Source organism: Sardina pilchardus, chromosome 8 (assembly GCF_963854185.1).
Source record: "Sardina pilchardus chromosome 8, fSarPil1.1, whole genome shotgun sequence".
In the NCBI taxonomy this organism is placed as follows: domain Eukaryota; kingdom Metazoa; phylum Chordata; class Actinopteri; order Clupeiformes; family Clupeidae; genus Sardina; species Sardina pilchardus.
Window position 1 is genome coordinate 32850798 of NC_085001.1, and position 24317 is coordinate 32875114.

Consider the following 24317-nt stretch of genomic DNA (forward strand, 5'->3'; position numbering starts at 1 on the left):
GTTAGTAGTAATAACTTTGTAATAGTCGTATGGCAAAGGCATTTTTCCCCATCCAAGCAGTGGTGCTCGGGTATAGGCAGCCAACAGAAGAAGGCACATGAAGGATGGCATGCTTTCCCCCCAGCTTTTAACCACAGAGGTCAGGTGCTTGGAGCTTGGTGAGTACAGGTCAGGTGCTTGGAGTTGACGATATGTGGATGTGAGGAAAGTGGAAGTCAGTGCAGTACCAGGCAGTGTCGATGTCCCTGACCAGGACTCAGACTGAGCACATGGACATGGTCCCTGGGTACCTTCTGTTGGCTGCCTACCTGAGCACCACTGCTTGGCCGCACTGTAAAACCCGGGAAGTTAACTTAAGTGTATATAAGTCATTCAGCTGAGTTATTTCTATGTGTGTAGTTTGTGTTGGGATAACTTTAAGGAGTCGAGTAAACTACTGTATACTCATTTTATTCACCTAATTTCAACTTGAGTAAAATACAGTCATGGCTGAAAGTGTTGGCACCCATGTTAAAGTTGACTAAAAAGAGGAATATAAAATCATCTTTTGGAAATTGATCTTAATGCCTTAAGTAATAAAAGTAGAAAATATCCAACCTTTAAGGACACCAACTTTCTATGTGAATGAATAATGTATCATAAATAAATAAATGTATTGGCACCCCTATGTAACCCTATGGGAATATAACACAAAGGGTTAACATAGGGGCAGGCAGATTTTTAAAGGCCACTTATTTCATGGATCCGGGATACTATGCATCCTGATAAAGTTCCCTTGACCTTTGGAACTAAAATAGCCCCACAACATCACACATCTTCACCATAACTAGAGATTGGCATGGTGTTTTGTTCAGTTGGCCTATTAGCTGGTTTGATTTGCATTGAGCTCAATGAGCATCAAACAGGCTAATAGGCTAACTGAACAAAACACCATGCCAATCTCTAGGTATGGTGAGGGGTGTGTGATGATGTGGGGCAATTTTAGTTCTAAAGACCAATGGAACTTTATCAGGATGCATAGTATCCTGGATCCATGAAATAAGTGGCCTTTAAAAATAAAAATCTGCCTGCCTCTATGGGAGTTGAGAACATAGGGTTAACATAGGGGTGCCAATACGTATGACCCCAGTCTTTTAAGGAAGAACATTTATTTATTCATGATATATTATTCATTGCATGGGGTGCCAACACTTTCAGCCATGACTGTATATGCCACTCATTTCAATGAAGTAATCATGGCAAGAAGTATATTCACAATGAGAAATGGCTGACCACACATTACATTTCCCAGAATGTCACTGTCCATAGTATTCTTAACACATTATCACATATTAATCTTGACTGAAATTGAATCTTAAATGCAATAGTTAAACTATATTTACGGCTATACTATAGCTGTTATGTTATTGTGTTATTTACATTGACACCACACACCATCAAGCAGATGATATCCATAACAGACTTGGCCTGTGGGCTGATTTTAAAATCTTAGATCACTTGTAATGCTTCTGACAGACGTAATGATAATCTGAAGATACAGTATATCATGATGGCCAGTACTGCCATGGTGATAAATATTATGTTTCACAATTACCATCATTCTGCAGTAATCCTATTCATGTAATATAAATTTAAACCTTTAAAAAAATCCTGAAATCTTTACTCCTGAAGCTCATATCCTGCCCATAAAAGAGGGGTAATATAGTTACTCAATGTAAACATGCATAATGTGTCTGTATCTCCCCAAGAGACAATACAGACAGACAATAGGAGGCTCAATCACACCATTGGGATACTCAACTTTGTGATACTTTCAAGTGACTATAGGTCAAAGTCAAATTGGGAAACGCGATCAACTTTGCATTAGGCGAAGAAAAAGTGAACTTCAAAATGTTCTTTATATTTTGAGAATGGGCTTCTCCTGGTATATCTGACCATATTCTGAAAATCATCAACACGATATTTTTGCCCATCACCTGGTAAACAGTAAGAAGCCACAATTAACAGCTAAGAGAACGAATACTTATTAGAAAATTAAAGAAGCATTTACCCACATAATCCATAGAAAATGATAGCTCACACATTGAGTACATTGCATTTTTTCGTGTGTAGGCCTATATTCTTACTTGTCATGATAATTCACTCAAGTTGTTATTAGGTGAATAAAATTAGTGTAGTTTACTTGACTCCTTTAAGTTATCCCAACACAAAATGCAATACATACTGTACAATATACTAATAACTCCAGTTGAATGACTTATTTACACTCAAATTAAATGAGTTGCCAAACTCAAATGTCAAGGCATCCGGTTTACTCAAATAATTTCAGATAAGTTAGCTTCCCAGGCTTTACAGTACTCAAATAATTTCAGTTCAGTTAACTTCCCGGGTTTTACAGGGGAAAAACATACCTTTGCCATACGACTATAACAAAGTTGTTATTGCTAACTAGTTACTAACCCCTAACCCTAAAGAAGTGAGAGAGCAGTTATGTTTGGATTGAATGAATAACTATAGTAATACTGTATGTCCATTAAATATCATTTGTGTCACAACCTGGTATATTAATGAAGTTAATAGCACTATACACCACCATCTACAGTTCTACATTTTCACTGTAACATTTAAATATTATAACTTGTGCAGCATTGCATGTCTCTCCCTACAAGCTTTTTACTTCGTCTTCACAACCACCCTGATATCTTACCTATTTGTGTCTTCAAACAAAAACAAAAAAAAAAATAGGGTGACACTGACAGCTTGAACCAAAACATGTTTGCAAAAGTCTTAACGGAAGCCCTTTTCAGAATTGCCCCCCTGACACAACAGTGGCCCTTGTGGTGTGATACTCTTGTGGTATTTATTGATCATTATTTTTTAATGATCATGCTTGCACACAAGTTGGATTATATTGCACATTTGACCAAAATTACAGTAGGTAACATGGAAGAAAAAGGAAGCACTTTGGGGGGAAAATCCGCTTTTTCCATTTTTAAGAATATAGTGTTAAAATGGACAAAATAACATTTTCTAAGCTGACAACCTGTCTAGAACTCATGTTGAGGGGTTAAATATCAATACTGGATAGGTTGTATGCTTGTACCAAAAAGTGTCCGACAAAGTTTTAATATCAGTTTTGGCCCCCTGACTAATGAGTTGGTCTCGAGATCGCTCGACATGTCATCTATTCGTCTTGCAATTGTGTCATTAGACAGGGGGATAGCCTGCAGTTTCACTGCGCTCGCCTCGTCGAGCATGATTGACACCATGTCCATTGCTGCTGGTAAAATGAGCTGCTCAGCTATTGTATGGGGCTTTTTGGCCAGGGCAATTCTATGAGCAACTTTATAAGAAGCCATTTGAGCTTTGCTGGTCACGGACACAGCTTTTACCATCCGATGCTCCTGCTGATGGTATTCTGCCAATTTTCTTTTGAAAAAATCAAGTGGCTTACTTACGTGAGTGGGGTGTGTAGTCTCTAGGTGTCGTCGTAATTTGTTGGGTCTCATGCTATCCGCTGCAAGCGGTTTTAAGCAAAGTACACACATTGGTCTTTCCTCTGTCCCTACAGTAGCCACCGTGAAGCCCATCGCAAGGTATCCCTCATCATATTTCCGTTTAGATTTATTTTTTGTTGGCTCGGCAGTCTTTTTAACCACTGGTACTGCATCATCAACCTTTGAATTTACTCTTGTCACAAACTTGTCCATTCTAACTCGGAACTCACCCTCACATAGCCACTACGTTATCTGATTCTGAGAACGTTTTGTTCCGCGGCTATTAAAATTCCGATGCCAATCAATATTTTCGGACCATGGTTCCAGGTTCCTGCCTAGGGCAGACTAAGATTTTCAACTGATGAATAACAAAATAGTCTACATTACGTTGTTTGAGTGTTTTGTGAGATGGAGGTGCATCATCGTAATTATCAATAAAGGAAGGCATAGGCTACCGATACATTTATTAATTTAATTAAAAAAGACGTCCCGTTTTTCACGTCAGCTCGCGCCCCACCTGGCATGTCTCCGCGCCCCACAGTTTGAGAAACGCTGATATAAGAGATGAGTGTCTTGCAATGTTCCTTTATGATTTTAGTGAGCAGATTTAGCTCTCTCCAGAAGTTATTTATCCACACGTTCCAGCAAACAAAACAGTGCAATAAAAGCTTAAGTTAGTCTAAAGTTAACATGTAGGCCAGGGAATGAAGTTCATCCACAAAAACTGATTTCTTTCAAGATTTTAAATTTAAGAGAGTGAGTTCTTAATTAACGATAGGCCTATAATATGTGACATTGTCAACATACTTTCTGACCAGATGGCGATTTTCTCCCGCAGGTGTCTCCTTCTTCTGTCGCAAAATTGGATGTCTACCGTTGGGGAGTTTTAAAAGGAACGAACGAGTGTCAGCCCAAAATCAGATATTGTTTTGCGTGAGAAAATGCATGTATGGCGTGAGTGCATGTGTAAACAGGCAAAATCGTGTGTCACTCGCCGAAAGCGTGAGAGTTGGCAGCTCTGTATCTACATTATCTATCTATAATTTTTTGCATTTTCATGCACTGGTAATTCCTTGGAATTGCATTTCTAGTTATTCTTCTTCTTCTAACGCAGCTAATTCAGCTTCAACCGTTTAACGTAGAAACTTCATTCAAACTTTGTCGCGTAGGTCTTACTTACGCGATGTGGGCTTTGTATTTTTCAACATTGTAACTTTTGTACTTTTTGAAATATTAATTTAAAACTATTCAAAATTACCCATAGACTTAACTAAGTCAGCTAATCGACCTGGTTAGCATTGTTAGCATTTTTAGCATTACTGCTAGAAATCATCAGCTAAGTTAGCTGATCAACCTGGTTAGCATTGTTATCATATTTACCATAACTGCTAGAAATCATTAGCTAAGTTAACCAATCGATCTGGTTAGCATTTTTAGCATAGTCAACATTTTAACAGTGTTGTGCACGTTCACACTTGTCAGTAACTCGTTCAAAGTTCAGTTCACACACATGCAAAGTGAACTATTCACGTTCATAGTTCACCATTTTTAATTTTGAACTAGTTGAAGTTCAGTTCATTTGAATGAAAATCTGTTTCTGACGGTAGCGGACATTCAGACATGAAGCATTATGCGGAATGTAGGGTACAGCCACCTGTTCTCATCTAATTTAGAATGTCCTTAAATTGGGCTTTGTTTCACAGATACCGACGCCTAATAAATGCAGCTGCGCATTAACTGCATGCCTGACAGCGGAAGAGTGTAGGCTAGTTTTTCCACCGGGAGTATGGAGGATCTATAGCCTTGCTGCATTACCTGCAGCGATGGAACTGTTCAGTGACATACTGTAGGGCTCTTTGAACACACGTTATACATCCCTCGATCACTGACAAGTGCGGAATTTTTCCACGATTGCATTCACATACTGTAGCAGCGGTTCTATTATGTGTAGCCCTACAATGCATCATGCATAACGTGATCATGGGTAGCCTAATGTACGGTAACGTTGTGCAAAGCTGTAGTTTAGGAGTGCTGGCGCCCATGGGCATTGAATGTGACAACGACATGCTGTTTCTAAAATGCCAGCAGAAAGTGTCACTCGACTTCTCAGGACAAAACAAATTCCGTAACGTTTAATTGGACCTCAACAGTGACGTTCGTCGTTCATTTCACATAATCTGAGCGAATGCACGTTCAAATTCATTATAAATGTGTTGCGTTCAGTTCAACGTTCACAGAAAAATGAACGTGTTCTATGAACGCATTCTTTTGAACTCGTTCATGCACAACAGAGGAGGCTTCTATAAGACTACAGGTGAAGCAGTGCTTCACCAAAAAAAAGTCATAAAAAAAACTTACAATAATCCCTTTTTCACTGTTTTGAAACAGAAAGACAGTCATTAAGACGAGCTGTTTTCCTGAATTCCATTCTGTGAGTGACAACAGCGCCATCCCCACACCTGCGGTGAAACAGACAATTGCAGTGAATCAGACGATTTTCTTGCTTCACTACCTCGATATCTTTTCCCATTGACTTCAATGTAAATCGAGTGAAACCCCCCGCGGCTCGTGGATTTTCCCCGTTTCAATGGATCCTTATGGCAGATAAGTCCCACCCGTGAAGCAGTGACCGATAGGGTAGAATTTTGCCCTTCCGTCACTTGAATATGATTGACACAATACTCTGGCTAGTCAACGCCTTCATAAGGCAACTATCATTAACTGACTTTGACAGCGACGATTTAGGAGAGCTTCTTAATCAGCAACAACAACACATAATTTGTTGAACAGTCATTTCATAAGACATATCTTTATTTTTCTGTGTAGATGAGGATTTTGTTAGGGTTAGTGAATATCTTTTTTGTTTCCTAATATAATTTGTTTAGCAAGAGCCCTTACAGGCTAGGAGGGTATTGCTAGGAGGGTAGCTATCGTTTCCAGTCATATTCATATGAGGACAAATTACGAGTGGAAGCAGAGGGCAGACCAAAACCTCCTGTGGAAATTACACAGCTCGTTGATGCTACGGTAAGGAGACATTTCAGTTGTAGAATGTGAGGAAGAACCGTGAGTAAGGCTGAACGATATTATGTAAGGGATAATCAACGACGCGCCGTGCGTCTAAAGGAAATAATGCACGTTCAAAGTGGTAATAAGGTCCCGACGCCGTAACCGTGTCGGTCGACGGGGTTTGCTTCACCAGAAATTTTGATGACCAGCCGCCACTGATGCACAACACTGCATTTTAACATACCTGTTAGAAATCATTAGTTAAGTTAGAACTGGAATGTTTAAGCTTGAAACTGTCTACCTTCAGACTATCAGCTTTCTTTAAACTATGCAAACCACCATGTTTACCTTAGCTACGCCTTAGTAACCATTTCTATACATTTTTGCATTTTCATGCACTGGTAATTCCTTGGAATTGCATTTCTAGTTTAGCATTAGTAACTGCATCTGAATATGTGGATAATTCATAGCCCATGCACAGGCTACCTTTTGTTTATGTAGTGACCAGGTAAGGATATGTTGGACACATTCCTTTTAGAAGATTTATCCAAAGACAAGTATTTTTAACTGATCTGGATTTCCTGTGTTTTCGCTTCTTTTCAAGAGATGTGGAGAAAGGGAGCTGCCTTTGTTTTGACAGATGGTCCATTGACAGTTACCAGTGACAGTGGGGAGGGGACAGTTATAGGTGTGACCCACCCAATCTGTATTCACCTGAAAGATCACTTGGCTGTAGAGAAATCAAACTTATTTGTTTTTCCAATTAGTAGTGAAACCACCAAATATCTCTGAATGTTTTTTTTTTTCACTTTTATGTAACCAGTACTTATGTTTACAAGATGCAGACTTCAAAAGTCTTGGCCAGATATATTTATAGTGAGGTTTTTTTTTTATTTTTTTTAATAAAGTTTTAAGACCTTTGAAGGCCTCGGACCTGAATGTGTTAAATACACAGGGGTAACAAGAGAGGAACACATGGAGAGGGTAAACAAAGGAGCACATGGAACAGGAAGTGAATAAAGCAAACAGGAAGACACAAGAGGGGCAGACATGATGGGAAAAACACTAGACATGGAAAACAAGACTAGACGGGATCCTTATCAGGACCTAACTGACTCAAGATGCTACCCAACTCCTCGTACAGGCAATAGTCATCTCTCTACTTGACTAACTGTAATGCCCTCCTGACAGGTCTCCCAGCCTGCACAGTGAAACCCCTTCAAATGATCCAGAATGCAGCAGCAAAGGACACATGTCACACCATTGCTCATCCAGCTACACTGGCTACCGTTGACCGCCCGCATCAAATTCAAGACTCTAACGCTTGCCTACAAAGTACTCTCCGGCTCTGCTCCCACCTATTTCAATGCCCTCATACAGGCATATGCTACTTCACGACCGCTGCGCTCCTCAGCCGAGCGACGTCTAGCTCTTCCACCAGCACGCTCATGCCAATCCAAACTTTTCTTATCTGTCGTCCCTCATTGGTGGAACGCACTACCTGTTCCTACTAGAGTAGGGACATCCCTCGCCATCTTCAAAAAATGTCTGAAAACCCAGCTCTTCAGAGAACAATTCCTCTCATAGCACTACGACAGACAATTGCCCTCATTGATGCACTTATTACACTCATTGATGCACTTACTGTGGTTTTTAATTTGTTGTTAAAATTGCTCTTAAAAGCTTAAAAGTTTTTACCATGTTGTAAGTCGCTTTGGTTAAAAAGCGTCAGCAAAATGTAATGTAATGTAATAGAAGTTTGCCTACAAAAAACCTGCTTTGAGATCTGGTATCTAGCGATTTTTTACTACGGGAAAATAACATGGGGATTATCACATCTGTTAAACTCTCGCAGGGTTAGCTAACTAACTTAATGGCAAGTTGCATCGCAAGTTAGCTCTGGGGTAGCAAAAATCAACGTGTGCCACCTTGGCATACCGGAGATCACAGTATCCACGAAGGCAGAGGACAAAAGTGTGTTGAGGAAAAAGTCTGCATTTCCGATTTCGTCTGTTCCGTGAGAGTTTAACAGGTGTGATAATTCCAAATCCCTGTGTTATTTTCCCATGGTAAAAATATCAAGATATCAGATCTCCTTATATGGGCAAAGATGGTAGCTTTTTTGTATAGGCGAACTTCAGAGGTCTATTAGCAGCCAGGTAGATACATGCTCTTGGCCTGTACTGCGTGCATACATATTTATATATTCATGTATATTTTATGTTGTATTATTTATGTATGTATGTACAGTTCATATTGATATTCTGTATTTCCTTTATTTACAGAAAACCACACACACACTCAAACACATATATACACCTACACTCCAGTAGCTACATTCACACACATGTTATTGGAAGCAACAATCCTCTGTTGGACCTGAATGGCAATAAATCTGTCAAACTACACCAAGTTGCAGCGACTCTCTTGCCGGAGTGCATAGCCAGTTTGGGTAACGCCAGCATAGTAACGTATACAGACTTCACAAGTAGGCTAAGTAAAATACTGCTAAGACTCAACAGAAACCTGGGATTAGATTGACAAAAGAGAGAGATGGAACTAATAATTGTCCGTTGGGCATAGCAAAGTAGAAGTGATGGTCTGCACACTGCAATGGCTCCAAAAAATAGTTCTTTATTATTTAAAAAGGCAACGTTTCGATCAACAGATCTTCATCAGGCAAAGTAGGAACTGGCATAGGAGGCCTATATCCCATGACCAATAAGCCTAGTAATCAAGCACCTGTCATAAACAGGCGGGGTGCACCCATGAGTGGCAATCAGTGCAGACATGCAGTAGGCCCAAATCTCATTACAAAACATTGTGCAAAATGCAAAACATCAGTGCAAACATTTTATGCACAAAAGCATGAAAAAGCAATACATACAGTAGAATCACAATACATATTTAAAAAATGTGAATGTATAGGAATGTTGGCTGTCATATGGAAGACTTAAGGTGAAAATGTCACAAAAAAGGTTTAAGGTCAAAGTACATGTTTAGACCCTTTGGAGAAATGGTGTCTAGAGTGTATATATGAAAAGCTTCTCTCCTGAGGAGGAGATTATCTATATCTCCCCCTCGTCTGGGGATAGAGACCTGTTCAATCCCAATGTATTTGAGGGTGGATAAGTTATGCTTTAATGCATTAAAATGAACTGCCACTGGATTTTTTTCGTCATTTAAGCGTATATTGCTCCTGTGCTCCGCAATTCGTGTTTTTAAGCAGCGCTTTGTTTTTCCAATATATGCAAGTCCACATGGGCATTTAATCATATAGATGACATTTTTGGTGTTGCATGTTATGACACCTTTTATCGGTATAGATTTTCCGGTGTGTGGATGGTTATACGTTTTGCATTTGTATGTAAAGTTGCATTGTGCGCAATGTGGCACCTGTAATTACCATTGGGAACCGATGGGAAAAAATGTGTGGTTGGACTAGCTTGTGGTTGGTCTGCTCTTACAAGGATGTCGCGTGAATTGGTTGCTATTTGGGCATAGCAACCATCCATTTAGAACTAGTGATAACAGTTTGTTCTTTAAGTTGATGTTAAGTTAAGTTGTTCTACAAACAAGTCAGTTCTAGTGATCAAAAGATGGAAATGATAACAGCAAATGAACACAATACATGTGTGGTAACAGTAACAAGATGGATAATGGACTCCACAGCATTTGGGTATCAGAAGATGCACTCCGAGGTGTAAATTGAGCGTCCAGCGTCAGTTCTAGTAGGTCAAGTAGTCAAGACACCGCTAACCGCTGTGGGTCCACAGGGTCGCATCAGCTAGTCAACTCCCGTTGCTTTTAAATGGCAACATCCAAACAGGGCGCCTTCTTTATAGCTGCTTCAGTTGTTCCTAACTGCTTGCTGCTTGCATTTTTGCAACCCACCTCCTCCCCTGCTCCACCCTGTTGTGTATAATATGGCATAGACATTTATGTCCTAGTTGCTGCTCTGTTCATACAGGGCAGTAGTTTAGCTCGTCCAGTCTTAAACTGTGTGAGCGCCCCCCCTAATGCTGCTGCTCCCTAACATAGCTAACACGGACATTAATGTGCATTATCTTCTGATACCTGAACAATGAATAAATATACCTACACAAAATGAAAATGTCACTAAATGGTCAGGTTTAAAGTTTCTACCCAACTGCTGGGTGAAAGATGTAACCAAATGTGCTGGGTTATGGCAACCCAATGATGTGTTAGTTCAATATTTACCAATCAGTTGAAGGTAAAAAAACAACCCACTTTGTTTGACAATACTGTACATTGTCATATCACTGCGACTCATGTCTTTTTATATCTGGCTATAATTATTAAGATATTAATTGTCAACATGCAACATACATAACACTTGGGGTACTTGAATAGCCTACTTTTGGATGTTATCTAACAGACATTAAATGGAAAACCATTTGTACCTTGGCTTTGATGAATATGGAGAGTTCTGTGGATGGTCGAAAAATTACTGTGATTGTTTCCCCCTTCATATGCAAATCTTGGACTTTGAAATGACTAAAAACCAAAGACAGACTGTGACACCAAACACAGACTGACACTAACCATCCCTTAGATTAGCGCCCCCTCTCCACACATACAGCAACCATCTTCAGTTGGAGATTCAGGCACATACAGCAACTATCTTCAGTTGCGGTCAGTAAGCGGTCATTGGCTTCCTTTATTATTCTTGCGTGCCAGATAAGCATGAGGGGCGTTGACTACCAGAGGTCCGTTTTGTCCTCTCTAGAGGACATCTGTAAACTTGAATATCTCCCAGACCATGCATGCTACTGAGCTAACTCCTGTCGTTCTCTACAGAGGACATTCAGGACTTTTAATTGATACCAAATTTATGGGGGTGGGGTTTTGGGAACTTCCTCTTTTTTTCTTGTAATGTCCTGGGTCAAATTGACCCAATTTTCAAGGAAGAAAAGGAGGAAGTTCCCAAAACCCCACCCCCATAAATTTGGTATCAACATGTAAAAGCCCTGGATGTCCCCTTTAGAGAACAAAAGGAGTTAGCTCAGTAGTACAGTATGTATGGTGTGGGAGATATTCCAGTTTAGAAAGGTCCTCTAGACAGGACAAAAATTAACTGCTGGTAGTCAGGAGGTTAAACTTAAATGGGCTCTGTCAAATAGCATTGGATCATGCTTTTGATAGATCGAGGTTGCATTCATTCCAAGACAACAAGGTAAAAAACTCCAGTCATCCATTCTATCATCTTTAAAGAGAAAAATATGTCTACTCTTTGTGTAGAACTAAAAAAAAGATAATATATCTATAAAACTACATACCTACTGCTCCTTTGGGCCCTTGCACAGATGCCCCCCTTTGGTCTGGAAAAGCATTTGATAGAAGCAAGTCTTTTGACTGACCTGCATTTAATGGAGAGAGAATGGAAATGTTACCACAAGTGAGATAAAGTACACTTAAAACCCTGTTAAACATTCAGAATGAATAATGTATTGGCGAATGGCAACATTACGGAGCCCTGGAGGTGACATGAAGGGAAAAAAACAGAGGTGAAAAAAAAACTGAGAAAAGTTATGTACTGGGGACAAACACTGACTAGGTTTGCGAGATCATGACTTTCTTTTGTGAGGTCTTGACTTAGTTTTGCGAGATATCGAGTTTCTTTTGAGTGATATAGTTTCTTTTGCGAGATCTCTAATCTCACTAATCAAGGTTTGTAGTACACCCCACTAGAAAAAAATGAATGTTTTTGAACATTCATTTTATGTAATGAAAACACATATCCTTGAACTATGCGTGACTATTTTCCTAAAACCGAATGAAACCTAATTACGTTCACATACTTTTTAAAGTGACAGGCACTCAATTAGACCTACACACCGCCCCTGTGATATCATTAACACTAGAAGCGCCAAGCACCGGTCATTTGACCGCTGACGCGTATTACTAGAAGCGCCGTGTAGGTTTGACCTAGATATACCTAGAACGGCCGGGCAAAAAAAACAAAATTTTTTTTACAAAAAAAAAAAATCTTTTCACTCGATTCAATTCCAGGACCCTATGTTCACGACTTTTCCTAAATACGCGTGTTTTGTCACCCAGAATTTTTACATGATGAAAAGCACACCGGTACAAGCTAGTTTAGAGCTATTTTGCGCTCACATATGTGACAACACTATGTTGTCTCGCGTTCGGCCATGTTTGTCCAGGCTGCTATTCTCTTTTCTCACAGCAGATGTCGCAAGGATTTCCTGTCAGTCGGGCATGAGAATAATATTTTACCATAAAACATATAGTTTATATATGTGCAATATGTATTATATATGTGATTTATTTTAATAACTATTTTTCATTTACATGGCATAGTCTACGGAGGCGATTTACAGTGGTAAAATGCGAGTTTGTTTTGAAAACGTTGTTCTGCGACGTTGTTCTATTAGGCAGGCCTACGTGTGTAAAAAATATTTTCAGCTGAAATTCATCGAAGCCTATTTATGTAGGCTACGTAGGGTGCGTATGCCTACGTACATTCATAGTTGTATCTTATCTTCTATTTGTAGGCTATCTTTTAAAGCTCAGACTAATGTATAAGCATTTTCTTACATAGGCTATTTGCTGGACAAAGAAATCTCTTTCCAATTGCTAGCGGTACATTCATTCAGTGGCGCATTGTTAACTCTCTCGACTACTACGCAGGAGACCTGGGTTCGCTACTGGCACGAGCGAAAAAATGTAGCTCATATAGACTGACTTCGCTGACCGTTTTTCAACGTCGACGAACAAAAATTTTTTTGTTAATGGTTTTTAATAACAAACTATCTGAAATAAACGGATGAATCACAATACTGTTTACCATTAACGAAAACTAATTTCGCCAGCCAATAATTTTCTGAGCCAAATTGAGCCGCCATCTGACAAACTTTGACTAAGCCAGTTATAATTATTTTTAGATGCAAAAAGTCTATCATAGAGACACACGAAAAATAAACGAGCCTAGAAATTAGGCCTAGGCTACATGAGATTTTCCCACTGGACACACTGCTCGTTGCTACGATACACAGGACTCACACAGTGAGTTGACATGGGGGAAAGAAGCAAACAACGTAGCCTAATCTTGATCTCGCCTTACATACTTTCCTAATTCCTACGTAGGGCTAGTCAGCCTTTTGTTAAATCTTCAGGGCCCGGTTGCACAAACACCAAAACCAAAGATTGATGATATGAACCAAATATTCTGGAACAGACGGACTTACAACATTGAACGCGATAGGCTATTAGGCTACTGCGACTTCCACCGTTTCCTTTCCAGAGATTGCTGCGCTGTTCATAACGCATGCAGTCTACATTGAAGTGAAACGTGAAGAACGTTGTCCAAAACAATACAATAACATTGTGTGTTGAGATCTAGTACAATATAGACATCTAGACATGAAGTGGCAACTAAAGCCATTATCAGTCATGAAAACTTTGACGGCTGCAGCCTCATTTAGGTTTTGGATGATGAAACCGATCATTCCCCCTCCCCCATACACTCGTCTAGGCTAGGCTACTACAGACATCACCGCGGCAGAGGACAATTAACTGCCTCCCCACCCCCACCGCCTCTCTCTGTGCATAGGCTAGGCTGTAGGCTGGCTAATTAGGCAACTTGTGGAAGAATGCGCAATCATGTTTCGCCGCATATGCGCGTTTCAGAATGTTAGAATTCGCCAGTGTGCGTGTAGTTCTAGTTGTGTGAATAGAAAAAATAGAATATAGCCTATATTTATTGATGCCTTGCTTAAAAGAACTTCCGCCATGAACAGGTCGGGGATCGAACCAGCAATCCTTTAATTATGAGGCCGAAGCTCTAACCAGTGGGCTACAGTTCTCTTCTACTAATCAGTGAAAATGTGTGTCTCAATGCTGAATCTCGAATTCACATAGACGTTAGCTTAAATTGTAGAAACAATAGGCCTATAGCTTTTTTTTCAGCAGACATCGCAAACATATCATACACATTCACAAGACGGAGAATATCTTTCTGTTCAGCATAGCTCTCTATCTCCCTCCCTCCGATGTAGCTAGACCCTATAAGATGCTTCTCCCTAAATGAATAAAAATTGTTTTAGAAAGTAGCCACGGTAGCCTGTAAAATCCGGCCTGAAATCCTGGCTACTGTGTAATTGAAACCAGACTGTTCATTTTTGGCGGCGCAAACATATAGGCTACCTATTAAATGAATAGAAGTGCCACCCATTCACCCATTCATTTTAGTTGAAAGTCAAGTTTGCTTAAGGTTTGTTCAAGAACTCTTCCAGAGTTTTTACCTCAAACAACACAAATCAACACAAAAAAATGAACAGATAACTCGAACGTGCTGTATGTCATAATGAAACAACCACAGACTATCAACAACACGGTCTGACACGAATGATATATGGCTTAGTGCAAACTGAATTTATGGCCAAACGATTTGATTCGTGCACGAAGCGCCATCTAGCGATCATTTTGTGTAAGCAACAGCCTCCCAGTCTAAGGACTCAACGGTCTTTTGACCGCCTCGCCGCGCTTTAAGTAGTTCACACCAGCACGGCGCTTCTAGTAGGTCGTCAAAGCGGTCAAATGACCGGGGCGCGGCGCTTCTAGGTATAAGTGGGTCAGAACGGCGCGGCGCTTCTAGTGTTAAAGACAAGCGTAATCAATGTGAAGTATTCAAATTACTGAATATTTTTAGCTATAAGTAATTATGCAGATCCTAAAATACTATAAATGTTAACAAATACAAAAACAAATAACAAATATATTTTCAAAATATGAAATAGAAACAAGACAAGCCATGTTCTGTGTGTGTGGAGGGTTGAACAGAGACTAGGATTGTCACTGCTGTAAAATACCACAATAATACCGAAAACCGTGATCATTTTGGTCACTATAACCGTGTAAAACCGTTACATCCCTAAATACATAAGTGTTATTATTGTAAAGCCTATACAATAAATAGATTTTCACCTATATAGGCCTATTTTATTTACTTATTTCTACATGTGCCGTATCGTTGATGGGTTCAATACGACATCATGCAAAAGGGGGGCCTTGGCCACAATCTAGTGGTATTTGGGGGGCCTTGTCATGGGAAAGTTTGTGAACTCCTGTGCTAGACTGCTCCTATAGCGAACAATCCCCACTCTACCCTTTGGGAATTTAACTGTTATAGGATACTTGGGTGATGTAAATCATGAAAATCTTGGCTGGTTGAAAATCTTCTTTGGTTGGTCTTGATGCGGCCTTGACTCCTTAAAGACTCGGTCTCGACTTAGACTTGCCTCCTAAAAGACTTGGTCTCGGCTGCAGTTAAACCAATGGTCTCGACTCGTCTCCTTGTGTGACTACTCGTGTAACTGTATTTTAATAGGGAAAACGTGGACGTGTTTGGTTGCTTCTAACTTCATCTCTGTTTGGATCGTATTGAATGAACTGGGCTAGCTAAGTGCTAGTGAGCCAGTGAGTGCACACATTGATACGTGAGAGGTATGTGTCAACTCGTCTTAGTTAAGGGAATAACGTAGTTTAATGTGAAAAAACAGTGAAGTGTTCCTTTAAGTCTTGAGTTAGTGAATTATGTGCTAGTAACCAAGTATTCTTTGTGTGTTGCTGTGACAGAGCGCACCACGTCTGTCACGCAAGCGGGCGCATTCCCGCCAGTGAGAACAATGGGGCCGGAGTTTGGGGTACACGAATACAGGAAATAAAGTGAAATGGAATATTGAAATGCTTATGTAGAAAAGTAAGGAATAACTATGTATTGTGTGTTTGTATGACGCAAAGGAATATTGAGTAGGCCGTGCGCTAAACATGGCTTTATTAGATGAGCGGGTGATGCAAGGCATAATATCGGGGCAGTTGTGGCAGCGTTCGTGTGCGCACAAATTACATCTTAAATGGAATCGCTGTGACTGTGTCAATGTTTGTCTTTGTATTGTGTAGTGTTCACCTTATCTGATGTCTACCTGTCCGCCGGGGTGCTGGGGTGCAACGAGAGTGTCGGAGGTGAGACCCATTTAAAGGGACGGGGCACGCTCCCATAAGGGAAGCGCTCATAAGGCCTTTTTCCACCGAAAACGAACCTGGTGTTGAACTGGTGCCGTTCAGAATTCTTTGAACCGTGGTGCTAGGGCTGTAGTCAAGACCACCTTTGTCGAGTCCAAGACAAGTCCAAGACCAGGACCGGTCGAGACCAAGTCAAGACCGAGTCCAAAGAGGTTCAAGTCCAAGACAGCCCGAGTCCAAAAGACTCGAGTCCGAGTCAAGACCGAGTCCAGGACAGAAAAAAACAAGTTGCATGCATGACAGTATAAAGACAATAATTTTGGGTTATTATTAATTTTGCTGATCTAAATACCCACCCAGGATTTGTAAGTATAACCATTCCCCTTAATATCACATAATCTAATTTAAAGAAAACAGAATGATATAAGGTGATACCTTAGTTACAACTGATACAAACACCAATCCACTACTATTACCACTGCTAGGTACTAGTACTGAGCATTTGAGCAACTAAATGACAATAGCTTCACTCCAGACAAAGACAAGAATGACCAGTATTACAGAGTGTACTCCTACTTCCCTTGAATATTATAACATAATAAAGATGCCTGGACTCGGTCAAGACCAAAAACCATATTTGGCAAGACCAGTGGCCGAGACCGAGACAAGTCCAAGTCAGATACCAGCGAGTCCGAGACAAGTCCGAGACCATAAAAAACCGGACTCGAGTCCGGACTCGAGTCCGAGTCCGGACTCGAGTCCTACAGCCCTGCGTGGTGCTATCTAGTGAACCAGCCCGCATTTACACCAGTTCTGAACCGAACCAAGGATGCGTCATCAACAATGGGTGGTGCATGTAAAAGAAATAGTTAGTGAGATGCATGAACGGGAGAATGATATGACCAGTTGTCCCATAAAAAACGTCAGAAATAGCTGTTTAAAATGCTAGTCAACGTCGAAAAACCAAGTCTTTTTTGGTTCGACTTCCGAACGGAACCGGTTCTCTTATTTGGTTTTGTTTTATTTGTTATTTTGGGGGTCTGCAGCGTAGTATTTATGATTGCACATGAATGTTGTAAAGTAATGTGTTGCGCTCATATAGTGTGCAGCCTATGAGGATATGGGGTGCGCTGACTGATTGTTTGTTGTGTTTGGTTGGCGCCAATAGGATATAACCGTATTGAGCGTTTCATTCAAAAAGGGGCCTTTGTCGTGAGAGGATGCATTGTTTCATTCATTGTGTGGGTACTTGAAGGGCCTAGCTAGAGTGGGCATTGCCCCATGTTTGTTTTTTTGTTTTATTCAGTGTTTTCTTTGGTTTATTATGTCTCATGTCTAAACCTACTGGTAGCTTATAATAAAAAAAGAAGCATTCTTTCAACTTTGCATTTCTCGACCTTAGTCTCTCCATCTGCACGGACACATTACTACAGTTGCCATTCGCTCTCCTGCTCAAACAAAAGGTGTATGTACCTAATAGCTCTGCATTAAGTTCATTTTGATAACATGTTTAGCCTACTTCACAGAAAAATTTAAGTAGTCTACGGTCATGGAGTTAATGGAATACTGTGCAGAGCTGGGAAGTTATAGGCCAAGTTGGTGTGAATACACACACAGGGGAAATTCTCACTGGCGTAGGTTTAGGGGGGGACGTATGGGACTAGTCCCATTCAATATTTTAAAGATGACAAAATTGTCCCCCCCAATATTTCCGCAAACTTATTTTTGCGTTCCGACGGCCAGCACGACAGTAGGACTACAAGGCACGCCGTGATTTGATTGGCTGAAAACACTACACGCACGGGACACGAGAGTGTCAAAGCAGATTAGCAGAGTCTGACTGGCAGACAAACGTGCGTGCGGGTGTCGACGATAACGGTAAGTTACCGAGGCTGTCTGCCAATACATACCCCATGAAGGCCAGAGTAAAACATTTTAACATTCCCTGCTCTTCAGCACGTATATGTTTGCCCCTTTTTGTACTTTGTAGATCATCTATGCCACCCAAGAGGGAACATACAAAGCTTTACACATAATTTACAAAGGGGACATAAAGCTTTTTCACAAAGCAAATAACTATAGCCACACAAACTAGCAGTGGTAACGTTAGTGACCAGACTTTCAAATTTAGATTGTACCGTGGAAAATATTATTAACTAGTGATAGTAGGCTATATGTTACCCAGGATATTGTTACAGCTAAACCTAGCGTCTGTAGTATTTCAACCAAGGTTAGGAGCATTGATTAGGGGTGTGCAGCACGGATAGTGGCATAGAAGTTGCTCTATCTATCTTGATAGAATGCCAACGTTTCCTTACCAAGTCACCAAGTATAGGCTTAATTAGCCTACCTTAAGTTAGAATCTTACAGTCACAATAAACAGTGGATCTGAGACATTTTCGTTTCTATATTAATTCTGTAATGTATTAGTGTAGCCCATACAATGCAGAGAAATAAAAGGGAGACCACCGAATTAACAGTTTAATGAAGAACTGTCATTGCATTGCTAGACCAGTTCTGAAAGTACTTCCCTGTGGCAGTAGCCTACTTTTTGCTAGTATAATGTCCATAATAATTTATGTCAATAAAATGTTGTTTGTTCAGCATTACACAGTCTCAGGTATTTATGTATTATGTCTCATAAATGTATAGACATTATTCCTAAACTATGGTCTATCTAACTACTATCAAAAACGAATTACAGTCTTCCCAGTAAAAGTTCACTTCTGGGTGTCCCCCCCCCAAAGCTGAGACCAAACCAACGCCCTTGGAAATTCTATTTCAGCCCAGAGATTGGGCCCTTGGAAACACCATAGGCCAGGGACATTGGTGTTGAGGTACAGTTGCTGATGGCAATTTGTTTCTTGTAGATACAGCGCCCTCCACAATTATTGGCACCCCTGGTTAAGATGTGTTCTTTAGCTTCTGATAAATTCTTTTTTTTTCCAAATAATACAGGACCACAATGAAAAAAAGCCTAAAATCCATCCTTTAATACAAGTGCATTTATTTAGAAGGAAAAAAATCCCACATTAAGAAATAATTATTTTACATCAAATCATGTGTGCCACAATTATTGGCACCCCTGATGTAAATGCTTTGTACAACCCCCTTTTGCTAATAAAACAGCACCTAATCTTGTCTTATAATGTTTCACAAGATTAGAGAAAACAGAAAGAGGGATCTTCGACCATTCCTCTTCGCACAAAATCTCCAAATCATCCAACGACCTGGGTTCTCTCCTCTGCACTCTCCTCTTCAACTCTTCAACTCACCCCACAGGTTTTCAATGGGGTTGAGGTCTGGGAACTGAGATGGCCATGGTAGGAGCTTGATACGGTGTCTGGTGAACCATTTCTGTGTAGACTTGGCCATATGTTTAGGGTCATTATCTTGCTGAAAGACGCAATGACGATCCATCTTCAGCTTTCGGGCAGAGGCCACCAGATTTTGATTTAAAATGTCCTGGTATTTCAAAGCATTCATGGTGCCATGCACCCTAACAAGGTTCCCAGGCCCTTTGGAAGAGAAACAGGCCCACAGCATCACCGATCCTCCCCCATACTTCACAGTGGGCATGAGGTGCTGTTCTGCATACTCATCTTTTTGTTACGCCAGACCCACTTAGAGTGTTTGTTGCCAAAAAGCTCTAACTTTGTCTCATCTGACCAAAGCACACGGTCCCAGTTGAAGGCCCAGTACCGCTCCAGACGTTTGTGCTTATGATTTTGAGTGAGAAAGGTTTTTTTCCCTGCATGCCTCCCAAACAACTTGTTGGCATGTTGATAGTGCCTGATGGTTGTTTTGGAGACTTTGTGACCCCAAGATGCAACCATTTGATGCAATTCTGTAACAGTGAGTTTTGGAGATTTTTTTATTTCTCTTACCATCCTCCTCACTGTGCGTGGTGGCAAAATAAACTTGCGTCCTCTTCCAGGCTTGTTTACCACTGTTCCAGTTGTTTTAAACTTCTTAACGATTCCTCTGACCATAGATATGGGCAGGTGTGCGAGTGGTTATTTTCTTATAGCCATTGCCTTACTTGTGAAGGTCGACACACATCTGCCTTACTTGAACAGTGTGTTCCTTTGTCTTTCCCATGTTGAAGAGAAATGGCCTCTGTGTCACGTCATACTGATAGCCCAGGGAAACAGGATGTTAAGAATTACTAATTAAATGTTCCTACATACTCTGATTGACTTTGTAAACTACTGTGGAAATGACAGAAATGACAGAAATACTTTAATTACATTTATTTCCTAGGAATTGTTAGGGGTGCCAATAATTGTGGAACAGGTGATTTTATGAAGAATAATTATTTCTTAATGTGGGATATTTTTCCTTCTAAATAAATGCACTTGTATTAAAGGTTGGATTTTACGCTAATTTATTAGAAGCTAAAGAACACATCTTAACCAGGGGTGCCAATAATTGTGGAGGGCGCTGTATGATTTGAACCCATTAATAATTACACCAATAAATCCAACCTAGTGTTCGAGTCTCTGTAGTAATATGTTGTGATCAACAGTGTAAAATGTTGCACTAAGGTCCAGGGGCCGGTTGCACCAACTGGTCTTTACTAAGTCTGGTCCTAACTGCTAAGTTGGTCTTTGTTAAGACCAGTCTTTAGAATTCAATTAAAGTCGGTTGCACCAGCAGAACTTACAGCGCCCTCCATAATTATTGGCACCCCTGGTTAAGATGTGTTAAAAGCCTTAAAATAAATTTTGTTTTTATTGTAGAAGCATACTCTCACACTGAAAATTGTAGAAAAATGTAACCTTCAACTCAAGTGAATTTTAAAGTGGGAAAAAAAATTGCCTGTTCCACAATTATTGGCACCCCTAACAATTCCTAGGAAATAAATGTTATTAAAGTATTTCTGTCATTTCTGTCATTTCTACAGTAATTTACAATGTCGATCAGTATGTAGGAACATTTAATTAGTAATTCTTAACATCCTGTTTCCCTGGGCTATAAATATGACGTGACACAGAGGCCATTTCTCTTCAACATGGGAAAGACAAAGGAACACACTGTTCAAGTAAGGCAGATGTGTGTCGACCTTCACAAGTAAGGCAATGGCTACAAGAAAATAGCCACTCGCACACCTGCTCATATCTATGGTCAGAGGAATCGTTAAGAAGTTTAAAACAACTGGAACAGTGCCAAACAAGCCTGGAAGAGGACGCATGTTTATTTTGCCACCTCGCAGAGTGAGGAGGATGGTAAGATAAATAAAAAAATCTCCAAAACTCACTGTTACAGAATTGCATCAAATGGTTGCATCTTGGGGTCACAAAGTCTCCAAAACAACCATCAGGCGCTATCTACATGCCAACAAGTTTGGGAGGCATGCACGGAAAAAAACCTTTCTCACTCAAAATCATAAGCACAAACGTCTGGAGCGATATTGGGCCTTCAACTCGGACCGTGTGCTTTGGTCACATGAGACAAAGTTAGAGCTTTTTGGCAACAAACACTCTAAGTGGGTCTGGCGTAACAAAAAGATGAGTATGCAGAACAGCACCTCATGCCCACTGTGAAGTATGGTGGAGGATCGGTGATGCTGTGGGCCTGTTTCTCTTCCAAAGGGCCTGGGAACCTTGTTAGGGTGCATGGCATCATGAATGCTTTGAAATACCAGGACATTTTAAATCAAAATCTGGTGGCCTCTGCCCGAAAGCTGAAGATGGGTCATCACTGGGTCTTTCAGCAAGATAATGACCCTAAACATATGGCCAAGTCTACACAGAAATGGTTTACCAGACACCGTATCAAGCTCCTACCATGGCCATCTCAGTTCCCAGACCTCAACCCCATTGAAAACCTGTGGGGTGAGCTGAAGAGGAGAGTGCAGAGGACAGGACCCAGGTCGCTGGATGATTTGGAGATTTTGTGCAAAGAGGAATAGTCCAAGATCCCTCTTTCTGTTTTCTCTAATCTTGTGAAACATTATAAGAGAAGATTAGGTGCTGTTTTATTAGCAAAAGGGGCTTGTACAAAGCATTAACATCAGGGGTGCCAATAATTGTGGCACACATGATTTGATGTAAAATAATTATTTCTTAATGTGGGTTTTTTTTCCCTTCTAAATCAATGCACATGTATTAAAGGTTGGATTTTACGCTTTTTTTCATTGTGGTCCTATATTATTTGGGGAAAAAAATAATTTATTAGAAGCTAAAGAACACATCTTAACCAGGGGTGCCAATAATTATGGAGGGCGCTGTATGCCTAGTCTTAACTACGCCCGGTCTTAGCGATGCGCGTCCATGTGAATGCCTACGGAACAATGACAACTTGCCTGTTTCAAAGATCCTCTGCTGTCAATCACGCCCCCGTTCGGAGGATACCGTGGTTAAAGTGAATGAAGGCGAATGTGTGACATGTACCCTAATGCGTGGAAGTGGCACCTATTTAACTCGCTAAATAAATAACTTAACATAATTACATTATTACAAATTGTCATTTGAAATCTTAAAGCAATGCTATGCAAGTTTGGGTATTTTTGGTGACTGAAAAGCTCACTCTAAAGTCACAATGTACATATGTTACTCTGTTATTGTAAATAGCAAACAACTAGTGACTTATCCCCCTGCACACAATGCAGATGTATTTGTTGTGTAGGCGAAACATTAACAATAGGAAAAACGATCAAATTGGCTTACGTAAAAGTGACGATCTTGCATAGTGTACCTAATAACCAGTAATTTGATGGTGGTTAGTTAAATACTATGTTTTTAAATAATTTATCAATAAAGAGTAGAATGGATATGGGCCAAACTCTGGCATGAAGTTATGGCCAACCAGTCTTTTCTTACATTTCTGCTTTTTTACTGTCTGCACATTTGTATCCAAGATATGATGAAATTGAATGAAAAACAAGAAAGGTTCAACGCCAAGGAAGTAAATGTGATATATGACCTCTTATCACTATTGAGTGGTTATGCATTGCATGGCACATTAAAAGACAGCAATGCAAAAGGATCTTAAATGAATTATTATTTCAATACAATCCCATCATACTGTGTGAGTGTATGGAATTTCTGTCAATAAACCTACATCTAAATCTATATGAATGAGTAATAGAGGTTTAACCATAACATATGCATGCCTGTGTTGTGTTTTTACTACCTATGTCTGGTTGTGCTACAAGAGAACCTGGAGGGCCAGGAGGACCAGGTAGTCCTCTTTCCCCTGGGAGACCTGGTGGTCCACGGGGTCCTTAAAAAAAGATTAGAAGAAAAAAATAATTAGTCTCTACCAAAGAGATTGTATGACTGTCAAACAATTTCATTAATACATCTTAACTAATTAACGACCCAATTTTACTGTGACTAAGAATGGTTAAGAGCAGTGTTGGGAGTAACGGCGTTTAAGTATAACGGCGTTACTAACGGCGTTAATATGTCAGTAACGAAGTCATCTAATTAATTACTTATCTCATCGTTGCAACGCCGTTATCATTACTGAGAATTTAAAGCGTCGCGTTACTACAATTTGGCGTTCACTGGATAGGATCATATAGGATGGAATTCCCTCCCCTGAGCTAATAAATAAATGTAGGCTATATTAGCCTAATCGCCCTTGACAGACTAGGCCAGTGGTTCTTAACTGGTTTGGCCAAGGGACCCACAATTCCCTATGTTTACTAGGTCGCGACCCACTTTTCAAAATATATAAAATATATAAATTTACAAGACAAACATTTCAGCATTTAGATCCATTTAGATTTGACATCACACTGTAACTGGATGTGAACACAGCAAATAACACGAGGGGCCTATAGGCCAGGTTTAC

At 40.2% G+C, this 24317-nt stretch overlaps 1 protein-coding gene across 4 annotated transcripts in view; it reads right to left on the reverse strand.

Annotated features, from left to right (window-relative positions):
• emid1 (EMI domain containing 1) overlaps nucleotides 1–24317 on the reverse strand; it is a 122514-nt gene that overhangs the window by 52905 nt on the left and 45292 nt on the right. For all 4 annotated transcript variants that reach the window (XM_062543680.1, XM_062543681.1, XM_062543678.1 and 1 more), the window contains exons 8-9: nucleotides 23652–23741; nucleotides 11807–11887 (exon numbers count right to left, since the gene is read on the reverse strand). In XM_062543680.1, the coding sequence (XP_062399664.1) occupies nucleotides 11807–11887; nucleotides 23652–23741 (171 nt within the window). The remainder of the gene's footprint in view (nucleotides 1–11806; nucleotides 11888–23651; nucleotides 23742–24317) is intronic.